The sequence below is a fragment of the Trichoplusia ni genome, chromosome 14 (assembly GCF_003590095.1).
Source record: "Trichoplusia ni isolate ovarian cell line Hi5 chromosome 14, tn1, whole genome shotgun sequence".
In the NCBI taxonomy this organism is placed as follows: domain Eukaryota; kingdom Metazoa; phylum Arthropoda; class Insecta; order Lepidoptera; family Noctuidae; genus Trichoplusia; species Trichoplusia ni.
In genome coordinates this window covers 5401833-5417950 of record NC_039491.1, presented here as the reverse complement: position 1 = coordinate 5417950, position 16118 = coordinate 5401833, and the positions used below count along the sequence as shown (strand labels likewise).

The following is a 16118-nucleotide window of genomic DNA, read 5'->3' as shown; positions in this document are numbered from 1 at the left end:
CCAAAGTATTTGTTACTAAGGGACCATATCGAAGGTTTGACACAGTTTGATACTTAATTTCAACGCGTGTTTCCAATATAAACTTAAACATGATGCAATGTAGTGTGTTAAGGAGTCGGGCGGCAACGATTGTACGAAGGTCGTTCGTTCTGTATCCTACGTCTAATTACTCTGCTTCTTAATTCGAAAGGATCGAAACTAAGGTCACAGGACTAAATATCTGTACAGCTGGCTTACTCTCGGCAAGTATCTGCTTCCGTAAACAAAAGCATATTTTTGTAGTGTAACTACCTAAAGCTAGATTTAGTCAGTCGTTATTAAATTATAATGAATCGAACCCATAGGACGTTGCGCGTAGAAACGTGAAGAAAAATGGCTTTTTAATTTCAAAAATGAATTCGACAGTTACTCTATTTTTGGCCTTTAGACTTACAAGACCGAGTTAAGATAACGCTTAAGGTAGCCATGATGGCTATTCGCCAAGTGGCAATAAAATCGAACTCTTGTTAATTCTTCCATCTTATATTGAACGGAAAAACCCGAACAATCTGCCCATAAAACGTCCTGGAATTTAAAATGTGCTAGAATGTAAACATACCTCCGCGATAGAGGGTGATTATCGACAATTATCTTTTAAACTAGCTGGCATTTACTTGTTGTTTACAAAAACACATGACTACTTAATGCAAGAAATCTTAGAATACCTCTTTTATAGAAAGAAGCAGAACTAATTATTTAATTTAACCTTTAACAATCTCTCTCACATGCTTGATGCAGTGTGTTAAATTAATAAGTTTTTGTTAAAAAGTCTTTAAATTTTCGAAGTTAAGGATCTTCCAATTGTTATTTAATAACGTTTTTGTTTTAAGCGGAGAGAGCCTTTTAACTCTTGTTTAAAGAAGTTTAGATAAAAATGTGTCATAAAATGTAATACGAGACAGTTGCCTTGAGTAAGTTTCATTAACTTTATTATCCCTTATCCAACTGATCTAATTTATTGTTAAACAAAGTAATACAAATCAAACCCATACTTGAGCAAAGAAGTGTTAATCTTAAGCACTTAAGCATTATCAGAAGTCTGATTCAAAAGATTATTTTAGTTTATACGCAAACAAGATCTTGCTTACGTATGTGAGAGTCAAGAATATTCTAGGACCATAATTTTATGGCTTGTGACGTCAAAAAACCGGTCGCTTCAGCTTCATTGCCACAATGTTGCCCGTAAAAATAAAGAAAACGCGTCTCACCAAAACGATATTTTCTTTCTTAATGCCTTGTTATTTAATTGTGATAAATAAGGGGTTGCCATATTTTGACTGATGATTTAATGCTTGCTTACAAAGGAAACTTGAAAAAATAATTTATTGTTTTTGATGAGTTAATGAATTTCGATGAACAAAGAGTTTTTGTAAGTGTTTATATTATCGGTTTGACATCCTGCAGAAATTATGTGACTTCTCAGATCGAGTGGTCAGATAATGTTCATTTTAACACTAGTTCTTTGTGACTTGAGTAAAATAAATAACTGTAATAAACAATGCCCCTTCAAAGATCGGGTAGTAACTATCTACCTACTTACTCTAGCTATATGAAAGTATGTTGAGAAGTCGTGATGTAAGGAGAAACCTCGACAGATTTTAAAGGCCGAAATAATTTTCTGGTAAATAATTATCGTAGGTAGATAATGAGATATCCTGAAAATACTTAGATAAACTTAACCCTATTTAATCTGCTTAAATGTCTATTCACCAAACGACATTTACCGAAACAACAAATTGCAGGCTAAGGCTCACACGTCTCAGAGAACAGCTGCATTCGTTTAAGAGGAAGATACCGCTCTACACCATATTGCTGTCTCTCGCTTCCACAATTGCATCAGTTTCTTATTTAGAGATGGTAGTAGGTCCCTGAACTTAAATCAGTAAGTAAAACACGATTGCTTGTAAAATTGGGCAACATGTTTAAAATGCATGACACGTGTGCCTTCCACTGCCTGACAACGATTTAACAAACAGCTCTGTTCGTAACATTTTAGACTGAACATTTTGGTAATATTGAAATTCTACTATTGCAGTGTGTTATTTAAATATATATTTATTTAAATTATTTTGACGTGTAGGTTGACGAATGGTATATAATGCGAATTTGGCTATGTAGAGCGCGTTCGTCAACGTTAGAGTTGAACAGGTAAAATAAAACGACTGAACTCCCTGCAAGTTATAAAATTTAATACGTATAAAAAATAATGTAATAATTTATACATAAGTAAGTCTCTACCCAATTACTTATTTACTTTAATTAATTCCTCACTTAACCTTTAAAGAGTTAGTTTCGAAAGAACTGGATCAATATACACAAGTGTTATGTCCAACCACATAACAAGACGCTTTGCGTTCCTAATATCACAAACGTTTTAAAAAAGAAAAAGTGACATTGAGGGTTCAATTTGTTTTGGACTATTGGTATGATCTGTAGCCATGTTAAATACTCAATACTGTGACTGATCTCAATTGTTATTCTAAGGACATTGATATGCTTACATATGGTTCGACATTGACCAATAAGTATTGTATCTTTGATCTAGAGTAATACCTACTACGCACAGTAGGTACGTAACTATACTAGGCAGGTACCATACCAAGTTATTGAAAAGGATTTTAAAACAATATACCTATTGTTTGATCGAATAACAAACTACTTACTCGAAAGTTCTGGAAGTTACATTCTAGATTTGCGCTTTTTGCGCGTATCTGTATAGAGAAGGTTTTAGTGTTTGCGACACACAAGAAATGCACCATTTACTGTTTCTTTGGTGGTTACGATTGCACAACGTGCATTGCACGTGTTAGTGATTGAAGACCACAGACATACAAGGTAATAAGGGACCCCTTGGAATGGCGTAATACTCTGCATGAGTATTGTAATAAATTAAAAAAAGGGTTGAGTAGGTGTATTATAAACAAACGTTAAGGATATGGGTCCGTCATAACTTTGAATTTCTTAACAAATTTAATATGAAACTGTGAAAAAGTGAGTTGTGTGTATATTTTAGCTATATTCGTTAAGGTTTGTTGTACGCTGCATAAGTTCCTACACGTAGAACACACTCTTTCTCACATAGAGTCAATCAAAGATCAATAATTCAATTTAATGATTACTTATTATTATTTACGTAATAAGAAGATTAATAGTGAATGCGGATATAATGGGCATTGATTCATGAAGTTTAATAGTCTAATGATCAGGAGTGGACTTGATAGTTCTAATTGACGTCTCTGAGATAAATTCACACAAGCTTTCACAACTTAATTCATATGTATCTGTGATTTACTATATTTGTGAAGGCAGATCAGGTCGAGGTTTATTATAATATATGTACTCTTACATAAACTTATGTCATCGCGGCACACTTACAAAACTTGTTAGCTTTGAACGCTGTGATGACTATTCAAATCTTAAAAAAGTAACTTTGCGTTATTTGCGTAGAAAGTGTGTAGGTATGAAATAATGTTGTTCACTGTCCTGTTGGTCCGGTGGTTAGTGGCACTGACTTCTGTACCGAACGGAGTAGGGTCGATTCTCACGAAGGACAAATTTTCTGCACGATGGCAGGATTATGTGGGTCGGGATGAGAAATATATAAGTATACTTCTGTTGTCTAGTCCTTATAATACAATCTATGCTTAGTTTTAAACTAGATGGTGTTGTGTGAAAGTTGTGGAATATTTTTTTTATAATATATAAGTTTTTCCGCCGATCAATGAACGTCCGTTAATTAAATGAGACGATTTTCTTAACGTTCTTAACTACTATAGCTTAGTATGACTCCTATTACCTTCACCTCGAATCACTGACATTTCAAATTATTTTAGCAAGTGGTCGACAAACGACAACATGCTCGCTTGCAAATTATTTATAATAAGTATCTTGAAAACAATTTACATTGCATTGTTACTTCCCAAGTTTAACCTGCAGACAACTATTTAATATGCAAAACATCGAGGACGTACAATATTTATTATGTAATGTTATAAAACTAAGTATTATTTGCCTGTTAAACAAAGCGTAAATAATAATTTATCATCAAGGTATTGTTAATTTTATTCCATGTGTTCACACTTTGAGAAACATGTTGCTAATTTTTAAAATGCGGTATAATGGGCATTCCATTTGTCCTACATAATATTTAAGAGGCCCGTTATGATAGTCACTTATTATGACCTAAGTATAGTAATTTGATTGCTCCACTCATTCATTACGCGTTTACTAATCGGATCTTAAACTTTTACGAGGATGTTAGCCCTGATCTTAGGTGCACACCAGTTTAGGTTGAGAGGTAATCTTGTAACTAGATTTGATTTTATTACATTAGCTGTTATTATTTTTATACTTACACGATTTATTTTTTAAGCCTTAGAGTATAAAATAGCGTCGTATTAAAAACCTGAAAAATAAGAAAATGAGTCTAAAAAACAATATCTAGTTTTTCACTACATATATTTTTTTAATCATTTTTACTAAGCGCCTAATACTTTTCTCTGCGTTAAGCATATTCTTATTTGCTAGTTGATACTTTGAAGGCGTACTTTATCTGCGAGAACGTTATCAACGCTGTGGTTTAGTTATACTCTACACAGTAAAGTGCCAGATTAAAGTAAAAACTATTTGGGTTTTAACTAGATATTAAGTGAAAACGGTTTTTCCTACTATTTTGTCCTTAATTGCATACTGTCCAAAGCATTTTGTCTTCTTCATTCAGAATAGCTAAGAATCTAATTTACTTAAAGAGAATGATATATAAGCATGCAATGCCAGAGAGTGATTGTAAGCTAACAAGCATACAGAAATCAATATAAACCCACCTTGTAACAATACTGGGCACGTATTATAACATAATAAACAATTATTTTAATCTTGGAGCCCTAGAATTCGAACATAAGTCGGTCAACCGCAAGACATGGGCTGATATAATTTATGAGCCATACTTAGTAGGTACTGACACTGGCATCGTTACACATATGAGATTGGTGCCAGCGACTTGGCCTCTTAAGACAGCAAAATAGGTACCTACCCAATATTCTACACGGTTCTGTCATTCGGTACGTAGATATCAATCCTCCCTTCCTTATTGGTTTTTATAGGCAGAAAAGGTAGGTCGGAAACGAAATGTGTTTAATACCTTTAACAATCTTGAATAACATTCGAAAACAATAGATTTTCTCTGTTAGTAATTAAATGAAACACTAATATGCTTATGTCAATGAGTTAAACCTCATCCAGCATTAAAATGACGTTCTGACAAACGGCTATATCAGGTACAAATGTGAAACTGACAGAACTCACGGACCATATTTTTGGAAGACCATTGGATGCAATACTACGACGTAGATATGGCATTTAAATAATTAACAAGTACTAGATGTGACTACCTACTGAATCATACTTAAATGTCGCTTAAAATCAGGTAATAAACCTACTTCCTTCTTAATCAGTGATTATGTATATGAATGGACAACCTAATAAGGTAAAAATGGCAAATTAGAGACTATAATAGTAATTAGGTACAAGCAAGGTACCCAAAATCTTGCCGCAATGTCTCTTAATCACGCACCTAACTGATTTATTTTTTAAATAAGTAGGTAGGTTTACCTACTCTTTCACAATTCTTGTTGACAAAAACGCAGATGAAATAAATATCACATTGCTTAACCCACGAGATAAACATGTTTGATAGTCCTTGAAATTTTGTGAATTGCGGTTATCAGTCAATGCATCTCGTTTCATAGTGTAAATAAGAATAATAAAATAAGGTGGGAAGGTACTTACCGACTATTTTCTTTGTCAAATTGGATTTTGTATTTATGGATGTTTGTTCCTCTTTCACGTAAAAAAACACTGAACGTATTTAGACGAAACAAGATACACAGATAGTTTATAACCAGGATTAACACATAGTATAGTTGTTATCCCGATTTTATTTTCCCGTGGTGCCCCACAGATACCTACTTTCCTGTTGCCAATAGTGTTTGAACTAGTTTGAAGTTAATTCTTCTTTCGTGATAACCATGACTTTCTTCTCAACCATAACATTGTTAGGAGTTCACAATTGACTCTTATCGACGACCTTAATTGAATTTGACAATCACTTCACCGTCTAAATACATATAGGCGTTGACAAAGGTATTGAATGATTTCAAATTTTTCGATTAGCATAAAGTGAATAAACACACATTTACTTTAAGCCGCAAAATAGTAAAGGTTGTATCTTGTGGTTTCAGTTCAACAATATAAGTATTTAGATACGTAACTATAATTACTCTAGGTATTATACCTATATAACTAATAAGTACCTGACTAAAATTAATAAAAATACCTTTCCATCCATTCTAAATCCATGCAGCGATATGATAAGTAGACCAGGCATTAATTGTATCTCAAATAGAACAATATTATGCAAAATGTGGTAAACAAGCAAAAACAATTGGGTAACGAATAATATTTAACGCAATCCGCCTTTAGCGTAGTGTGATAAGATAATTTTATTTATTTTGAGGGCAATTATTCAAACAAAGTTTTTCATTTTTTACTATAAAAGCCTTAGAGATGTTCTACAGCATCAGATCTTAATTTGGGTTTGCATCAGCTGTTTCTATTATTACATTAATTACTTACAATGAAGTGCTTAGTTCTTTTGTGCGTTTTGGCCGCGGTAAGTAAGCTATTTATAATCATATATTTTCTAAATCAACTAAGTAAACTTCTTTGCTTAGGCCTAGGCCTAAAAGCTGCTAAAAAAGTTAAAATGGAGAGCTTGATTGATGATTTGCATATCATAACAATTACATTATCAAAGTCGCACCCATCAGCACTTAAGTCTTGAAGCTTTGATTCCTTTGTAATTATTTCTTTCCACCCGTTCCTGCGTTCGTCTTACTTCAGTGATTATAACGATAAAGCCCACGATCGTTACTTGGTTGGTCCACCGTATTGGGCTTTTAGCTCCGTATATGAAGGACCCAATAACCTAACGACTTGTCGGACTCGTACATGAGCTCACGATGATTTATTGTTTCAGGTGTTCTCAACACATGGGGCACCGGCTGATGATGGGGAGGATCAACTCATTTTTGACCCCACCGTTCGTGATACGTCTGTCGTATTAGATACAAAGTAAGAAATGAAACTCACTAAGTTTTCCATTTATTTAGTGTGACTGGAACAAATAACTGATTCTAGGAATACAAGCAAACAATTGCTTGCTATTAAAGTTGTCGTAAAATTACAGGAACTTGATCGTAGAGCTGGCAGGAAACCTTCGTAAATCAGCAGAAGAAGCTTTGCATGCTGTTGGCACATTCACCGTGGGCATCACACACGAGGCAGAACTAATCAGAGAAAAAATCTGTGAAGATATAAAGAAGTTCAGAGAACGTGTCACTCAAGCTGTCAACGCTGTATTTGAGAGGATTTCGAACTCCAGTGCAGCCGTTAAGGAGTGTGTTAAGGTAAGTACCTTACGCTACCGAGTTTATCCAATGGACAAAACTTTTTTTTTCTTATACCTACTATTTCCGTTTGCCATTTTTTCTTATTGATCCAAGAGATCACGAGATATACTCATCAAAATCTATATATACGTTACTATTAATCTGCCAAAGATTTTTTTTTATGGGATAATCCCTTTATAACTTTCTATCACAGTAACTACATATATGTACTGATGTAGGTAAATGGTTTAAATTTTAATATTTAAATTTAAATTTTACAGACTCACAAAGCTAAGGCCGCCTCTGTTTTCAACGATACATTATCTAGCACTATGACTTGCGTCGACAACCGTATCGCAGACGTCAGCAATGAAATCCAAACCTTGACCTCACTGTCAAGTGACGCTCTCGAAGGCGCTAACAGAGCTCTGGAAGACATGAAGAAGTGTACTGCAAACCACACGAACCTGTTCGCCGTCGGGTCCTGCCTCGGAGTCGTTGCTATTCACACTGAGATGAAATCGATCGGTTTCATGACGCACAGCGCAATTCTGGTAAGTTCACTTATGATCCTTTTAAATTAAGAGACGCGCCAAAGGCATGGCGAATGGTAGTGCTTTTAGAAATAAATAACTAAAGAAACCAGTTAAAAACTCGAACTTTTGAGATATTAATTTATAAGTAAACTAGACTAAAACAATTTTTCATTCACAGATGGGCCGTATAAATTTGTCAGTAGCAGCATTACCAGCATCTCTTGAAATTTGCGCAGCAACTCGACTTATTCAAGCCGGCATTGCTACGGGCAAAATTGTCATCGATATTGGAACATGTTCAGCATCAGCTGTATTCAATACAATGATTGGAAGACCTATTACATCTGTGCCACCTGTTCAAACCTTGTAATAGTATACTTGAACTCAAATGTTTATAATAAGTTTAGAATAAATACAAATGAAAATTGCGAAATTATTTATTATTTTTACATATTAAAACTCTTAATAAAATATTTAAAACTTCATTACGTATGAACGTGAAACATTAACATCTGAATATTCATGAGTATTCAATTTTCTGTTCATCAGCCAAACCATTATCTTGGGCACATAGCATGGCGACCACCATCTACTGGTATAGTGGAACCAGTAATATTACTCGCTGCATCACTGGCCAAAAATATGATAGTATTCGCTACCTCTTGAGTAGTTCCAGTCCTACCCAAGGCATGAGTTTCCTTACACTTCACAAGGTAGGCTGCATAGTCTTCTTCACTCACACCGGATCTCAGATGTATACCAGTTTCAATAACGCCCGGATTGACGGCATTTACACGAACGCCCTTGCCCGCAAGTTCTAGAGCTACACATCTCGTAAATTGATCCAATGCAGCTTTAGACGTACAATAAGCAACGATACCTGGAAACGATCTGAGTCCAGCTACACTCGAAACATTCACTATATTTCCTTTGGACTTTACAAGGTGAGGTGTAGCTAACATCGTTAGATAGTAGGGCCCACGCACATTAGTCGTCATTATTGAGTCGTATTGTTCCAAGGATGTATTTTCTATGGAACCTACTCCCATAATACCAGCATTATTCACAAGTACATCCAGTTGTCCAAAATGATCAATGGTTTCTTTTATTAATCTTTCGATATCGGTCTCTTTATCAACGTTTGCAACTACCGACAAAGGTGTTAGTTTACTTGGTGATCTCAGTTCACATTCCTTTGCCGTCTTCTCCAAATTATCTTTGTTTCTTCCAGTTACAACTAGTTTAGCATCCAACTTCGCGAATTCAATCGCAGTATCCGCTCCGATACCTGAACTTGCTCCAGTGATTAGAACCACTTTATTGGCAAACATGGTTGAAACCTAGCAAACAAAAAAATGTCTAGTTAAAATAAATAAAAAAAATAAGCAGTTGTGTTCAAAGTAATGGAATGCCACTTGTGTCCTTGAAATAGTATTTATGTCGATGATAAATGAAATTTACTTTTTGCATTTGCAGAAAGACAGCTCAGCCATGACACTCATGACTCACGATATTACTACACATGTGGCAAAGAACTATGTGTTATGTAATATTCTCCTTCTCGCATTTATTCAACAGATTATGTTTTAATAAATATGTTTTTGCTTGGTATAGTTCAATAAGTTATTCTCAAAGTGTAAACTCACAGGTTACAAAGGCACAAAAATAAAATATATATATGTAAATAGGGTAGACACTTAATCTATAGAAAAAAAAATAATTTAAAATAAAACCAAAACTGGTTTAAGTGTAATATGTATTTCATAATGATTTAAAACAAATATCTTATAGAGTAACATGGAAGACAAATAACTTATGAAAATATTCAGGACTCTCAATTAAAATCAGCTTTGTGATCAGATAAAATATTGATTTTAAGAGAATAATTAATTTAAAACTTATATTGCATAATGTGAATATTGCCTAGGTCTGTACAATTGGCTAAGTAAGTTTATACTTTACAGTCATTTATTTAAATTGAACTCCTTATTTTCAATAGATTTGCTCTTAAAATTATATGAGTACATATATTAAAGAATATTATACATATTTTTAGTCTGGTTCATACATGATTTATATGATAAGATTCATTTTCAGGATAAAGATGAGATTTGTTTATCACATAAGATGTTTTTACTCCACACATTATCTTGGGCACATAGCATGTCTTCCACCATCAACTGGCAATGTAGCACCAGTGATGTTACTTGCAGCATCACTGGCCAAAAATGTAATCACTGAAGAGACCTCTTTAGCATCAGCAGCCCTGCCCAATGCATGGGTTTCTGCACATTTTTTTATAAATTCCTCATATTGTTGTTCATTCATACTAGATTTCATATGAATGCCAGTAGTAATCACACCAGGGTTTACAGCATTAACTCTTACTCCCTTTGGGGCTAATTCCAAAGCCACACATCTTGTGAACTGATCCAAAGCAGCTTTTGACATACAATATGCTAGAACATTAGGGAATGCCCTTAAACCAGTAACACTTGATACATTCACAATGTTTCCTATTGTTTTCACAAGATGAGGAGCAGCCAACATGGTTAAATGATATGGCCCACGGACATTGGTGTTCATAACTCGATCATACTGTTCCAAAGAAGTATTTTCAATGGAACCAGATTCTAGTATGCCAGCATTATTAACAAGGACATCTAGTTTTTGAAACTCTTCTATGGTTAGTTTCACAATATTTTCTACATTTTTTCAACATTCATGTCAGCAATTACAATGAGGGGCTTCAACTTATTGGGTGAAATTTCCTGGCAATCTTTGGCAACTTTATCTAAGTTCTCTTTATTTCTGCCAGTAATAACTAGTTGTGCATCTAGCTTAGCAAAATCAATTGCTGTTTGAGCACCTATGCCAGAACTGGCACCAGTTACAAGCACAACTTTATTTGCGAACATGGTACCTGATCAACAAAACATTTATTTAAACAATTTATGTTCACATTTAAGTAAATAATTACTTGATTTCTTATAGTTAAAGTGCCATTGGCACAATATGTTACTATAGGCATATTAAAAATTATGGCATCTGAACTTTGCTTGTGATAGTATCTTATCATATAAGTAAGTCGAAAAAAGTGAATATGAAAGAAGCTGATGTCATAATATCTAGGGTCGATCTGGTCATTAATGAAACATTTTTAATATTAATATAATTTAACACTTTAATATCCAATAGGAAAAAAAATTCATGAAATGTTTTCGTACGGATAAGATTAAACTTCGAGACTTTAAAAGAACTGGATGACCTTGGTGTTACTTTAGCAATACCTAAACATCGGATTTGATACTTCACATACAATGAGAACATGACATGTTTATTTAAAACACAACAAGTTAAACACTTAGAAAAAGTAATTGTATTATTTTAAACCTAAAATTGATCTTTCAGTATATGAAGTAGTTATCTTAATTCATAACTTTAATAGCCTCGTGCAAAAAAACTTTAACCGTAAAAGTAAATTACTTACAACGTTAAAACGTAACACGAAACACCCGGCACCTGATAACTTCACTAAACTTTGTTTTCGGCCGTTTCGCCTTTTGAAGTCTTCCTCTTTGACAATTTGTAAGCAAAACCAAGGCAAAACCAAATATTAATTGTCTATGGATTATCGTAATGCTTACTGACGATTAAAGGTGCGACCTCATGCAACCGCTTGATGCTCTTTTCGATTCTAGCGACAAATCAGGTCACGTCACGTGATATGTAGCAATAGAGCTAAAAATGTTAAGCTTCGTTGCTAGGAAAGATCGAGAGTAAGCGTTAAGACGAGTCGACATGAATGTGCTGTTAAGAAATTAATTCCTGGACCTAAAATATTGTGAACAGATTTATCGCTGCAAACTAGCGACGAGCGACTGCATGATGCCGCAACTCAAGTATAGAAACGCTAGGACACCCTAGCATTAGCAACACTAGCACCTATTCCCCTTCAGAGGTAGATGTATTATTCTTTTTCACAAGAGGCGTTACAGAGGCAGAATAGAATAGAATAAAATATTATGTCTTGCACACCACATAATATTATGTACATGATCGGATACAAGTAAATAGTTACATGGTGTAACAATGGGCGGTCTTATCGCTTACAATAGGCAGCTAAATTTTAATAGTTAGCTTGGGTTTTCCTGTTACCTATGGCCAAAACTAAGTGTCGGACAGAGCTAGATTGTAGGTTCAAGTAGCTAATCGTTTTTTATTTTTATTTTTTAGTGTTTTATCTTTAAGTTCAATGTAATTCAATAGAAAGATGTTGTCACCAAGCGACAAAGTTCTTAAATAAATGAAACATAGCTCTTTTCGATGTATCGGATGAGGATGTAAATAATTTAAAGTATAATAACTATTTATTTGTATTCAATCCTGTACTTTGGTGTGTAAAGAACATTCTATTCTATTCGATTCTACAGTGAAAAAAAAACAATTTATTGGTACCGTCTAGATAATTTAATGTTAAGTCATAAAGCTAATACATACATAAAGTTAATACATAAAGCTGTGTCAAAAAATATGTAGTATTTGTTCAAGATAGTGAAACTGATAATTTATCGGTTCGTCTTAGGCAGACCTAGGACAGTAATTATGAAAACATTTTACTTGTTAATCTGTGATACTTTTTCAATAACTGTGGTATAGTGTCTATGGTCGCTTGATGCAAAGCAGAAAACATCAATTTACCATTGAGAAAATTGAAAAGCGCACATAGCTTGGAGTGCGTGGAGAGCGTGTTGAAATATTGACTTATTCATAGTTTTTATTTATTGAATCTTTGTGCATGTGAGCGTGTTGTAAGTGGCAATGATGTCTTCAGCTACATCTACCGCGAAAGCGGATTCTTTTGATGAATTCTACACGGAGGTAACTGTCACTATTATTTTGTAAATATCCGCGTTGCCACAATATTTTGTACAAATTACTCAATGATATGTGTTCCACTGTTATGGAAACATGGTGTACTTAACAACATTCCGTAAATGTTTAGCGACAATTCAGATGTATTGTAACAGGTGACACGGTGGTGTTGTAATGCTTGTTATTTAACACCTCAACATTGACATGTATACTTTATTGTTGTTTTTATAAACTTTATAGGTGAAAGAAATCGAAAAACGTGATTCAGTATTGACCCCTAAGCAGCAATTAGACAGACTACTACGTCCAGGGTCTACTTACTTTAACCTAAACCCATTTGAGGTATTGCAAGTTGAGCCAGAAGCGACAATTGATGAAATCAAGAAGAAATACCGAAGATTGTCCATTCTTGTCCATCCAGATAAAAACATGGTAAGAATTATGAAACCATACACTGTTACTACAATAAATACAACCATTTCCTGATTTTGTTGTTCTACATTTCAATAGTCAAAATTCTATTGTGCTGATAAATTATCAAATTCTACATTACTTTCGAGTTTTCTTTTTCTACTATTTGTGTCCCAATTTCAATTAATTTGCTTAAATACCCAGTCCTCTAGTAAGGAGAACACATATTCGTTTAGACGGTTACATCCGTCAACATTTCATTTTTATCCGCAGATTGGATCATACCGAGGGATGCCAGACTCAGCCCGAGATAGGTAAGGAAAGACAGCGGAACTTAGGTCTCAACCAGAATCAAAGCAATGACAGCACTCAAAGAACTTTAATGTCACTTAAAAAATTAGTTCTAAATATCCAAGTTATTAGCCAACTAAACTAAATAATTATAATAATAACAAATGTTTTATGAAAAACCCTCTGTTATTTTTCTGATTGATTTGCAGGAAGATTTAGAACGAGCCCAGCAAGCTTTTGAAATAGTAAACAGAGCATGGAAAACTCTTGAAAATGATGACACTAGGAAAAAATGTTTGGATATTTGTGAAGAGGCTAAAGAACGCACAGACCACATGGTAATTTACTCCTAAATATAAATAATTGTTTATATTTCACTTAATAAGTTTGAATATTTTGTGAGTTCTGTAATCTTTGTAAAGAAAATAACACATAAATGAGATTAATTACTAATTTTCTTTTATTTAATTTCAGATTGAACAGAAAAGGAAAAAGCAGAAGAAAGATAACCGCTCAACTGAAGGCATTCCTGAAGATGATCCTATCAAATACAAACATGCAATTTATGTTATGACCATGAAGGTACGTTGGGACTGTATGTTAGGTGTCAAATTCTTTCAATGGGCAAGACGACAGTAAGACGGAATCATTAAAATATTGTGTTTAACTGATAAAATATTGTGTATGTATTGTGGAAAAAATCTACATTTTAAAATTTAAGACGAGATTATTATTTTATTTTAGAAAATAAAATTGCATAATACTGCCATCCGCCATGCTTTTTAAAACGCCAATCGAAGTGTGTTACGTCAGCCCTCAGTAAATACTGTCACTGTCACTGTCAAGTTCTATACATTTTGATCTTATGTTTACAAGTTTGCTGAGGGTTGACGTCACAGCAATGTCCACGCCAGTGACTGCGTTTTGGAGCTAATAAATGAAAGTTTCATTAAATTAATTTTTTTTTCAATAATTAGTTTTTAAATTACACAAATATTATATTTATTAGTAATAGTAGATACTTAAGAATATTTTAAAACACATTTTCAAAAATTGTTGTCTTGCCCATTCGTATATTTCCTTACTTAGGATAATTAATTGTGTTCTATTTAAATACCACATAAATAAACAATTAATTATTACTTTCCATTTATTAACTTGCTACTGTTTTATAAAGCAATGTCAAGGCTGTCGTTATCGTATTTTCTACAATATATATATTTTATTTTATTAATTTCTAGTTTTTTGCTTTCATTGTACTGCCAATGGGACTTTTTAATAGTTATAGTCTCGTGAATTTTAAAATTATCATAAAAAAAAACGTCTGTTGAAAAATATACATTATCTGCGTAATCAGAATTGTAATTGTTACTTTATTTCTCAATCATGCATAGTAAATTATATTAATGAATTAAAAGAAATTTTAGAATATTAATTGATTATCATTATTAATGATAAACTGTAAATGAATTTTAAAGAAAAATGTGTATAAATATTTTTTTTTAGTTATTTGCTGACATGGAACGAAAACGCCAACACCTCGAAGTCCGTGACATGGAGGAAAGGAAGCGAAAACGAGAAGCAGAGATTGAGCAAGAAGAACAAAAGTCATTTGAAAAGGAATGGGCTAAAAACTTTGAGGTATGTCTAAAGTAATACTAGTCTAAAAGTAGTCTTTAAAAATAAGATGATTGTTTCAAACTAAATTATAAAAACCGATAATTTTCTTAACCAATTAAGGTACAAAAATATGAAAAATAAATTAATGTTATTTTCACTAAAGGTTTAATTAAATTACCATGTATATTTTTTTTAGGAATCGCGACAAAACCGAGTTGACAGTTGGAAAACCTTCCAATCTGGCGGTGGCAAAGAGAAAAAGAAGAAGAAAATCCAAGGTTTTAAGCCACCCAAACCAAAACCAGAAAGCAGATAACTCTTAATTTAATTACACGTTATACTATAGTTCACTCTAGCGCTTTATTTCGAATCTACGATAGTTGAAAAATAGACTTAAAAGAACAATGAACAGAATAAAAATATCTCTCACAGTGATTTCGTTATAATCAGAATAGTATCAGTTTCAATTCGAATATTGGTAAACTCGGCTGTGACTTGTAATAAAACCTGGAATATAGCTAGATATTGCGATGTGCGAGGACCATCCTCCTGTTAACATTATTAACGTCGCAATATTGAATACGACGGTACTACTAGATTCCCATTTCAAAGTTGTATCACACTTACCTGTTAATAGATATTGCTTAGTCTTAAGGAATACCTACGCGTTTATCATTGCTGTTATACCTCATTCTGTGTCTAAAAATGACTTAAAATACGTCCAATGTACGGACCCTTTTAACCTATTCGCCGCCACGAACGAATGAGATTTCAAAGTAATATAGTTAATGGTAAAATAGGTGTTTTAGTGGCAGAGATACGCCATTCTTAATACTGACTTTAGTAAGAAACATTTGCCTTATGTAACGGTTTTAGCTCGGTAGCACAACAATATTTA

The 16118-nt window shown here is 33.4% G+C and overlaps 3 protein-coding genes and 1 pseudogene across 5 annotated transcripts in view; 2 read left to right on the top strand and 2 right to left on the bottom strand.

Moving 5' to 3' along the window:
- Window positions 1–8449, top strand: part of LOC113500655 — a 193507-nt gene extending 185058 nt beyond the window's left edge. The window contains exons 1-4 of one of the 3 annotated variants that reach the window (XM_026881516.1): window positions 5971–7170; window positions 7286–7505; window positions 7769–8041; window positions 8202–8449. In XM_026881516.1, coding sequence (XP_026737317.1) covers window positions 7820–8041; window positions 8202–8393 — 414 coding nt within the window. In that variant the 5' untranslated portion in view covers window positions 5971–7170; window positions 7286–7505; window positions 7769–7819 and the 3' untranslated portion in view covers window positions 8394–8449. Of the gene's footprint in view, window positions 1–5970; window positions 7506–7768; window positions 8042–8201 lie in introns of those variants that run through there. The other 2 variants (XM_026881517.1, XM_026881515.1) reach the window with 2 other exon arrangements.
- LOC113500651 (3-oxoacyl-[acyl-carrier-protein] reductase FabG-like) lies at window positions 8445–11617 on the bottom strand. The gene is made up of 2 exons (XM_026881511.1): window positions 11514–11617; window positions 8445–9363 (listed from the first exon to the last, which is right to left on the bottom strand). The coding sequence occupies exon 2, from the start codon at window positions 9352–9354 to the stop codon at window positions 8581–8583; it is 774 nt and encodes a 257-aa protein (XP_026737312.1). The 5' UTR covers window positions 9355–9363; window positions 11514–11617; the 3' UTR covers window positions 8445–8580.
- LOC113500652 lies at window positions 9763–10946 on the bottom strand (annotated as a pseudogene).
- Window positions 11618–12680: 1063 nt separating the features above from the next.
- Window positions 12681–15570, top strand: LOC113500649 (dnaJ homolog subfamily C member 8). Its single transcript, XM_026881509.1, has 6 exons — window positions 12681–12904; window positions 13139–13330; window positions 13810–13938; window positions 14075–14182; window positions 15107–15241; window positions 15417–15570. The coding sequence occupies exons 1-6, from the start codon at window positions 12845–12847 to the stop codon at window positions 15534–15536; spliced, it is 744 nt and encodes a 247-aa protein (XP_026737310.1). The 5' UTR covers window positions 12681–12844; the 3' UTR covers window positions 15537–15570.
- Window positions 15571–16118: the final 548 nt, after the last annotated feature.

Coding starts and splice junctions, on each gene's coding strand:
- LOC113500649 (XM_026881509.1), top strand. CDS start 12,845: ATGATGTCTTCAGCTACATCTACCGCGAAAGCGGATTCTTTTGATGAA. Junction 12,905..13,138: donor TTGATGAATTCTACACGGAG/GTAACTGTCACT, acceptor TAAACTTTATAG/GTGAAAGAAATCGAAAAACG. Junction 15,242..15,416: donor AATGGGCTAAAAACTTTGAG/GTATGTCTAAAG, acceptor TATTTTTTTTAG/GAATCGCGACAAAACCGAGT.
- LOC113500651 (XM_026881511.1), bottom strand. CDS start 9,354: ATGTTTGCCAATAAAGTGGTTCTAATCACTGGAGCAAGTTCAGGTATC.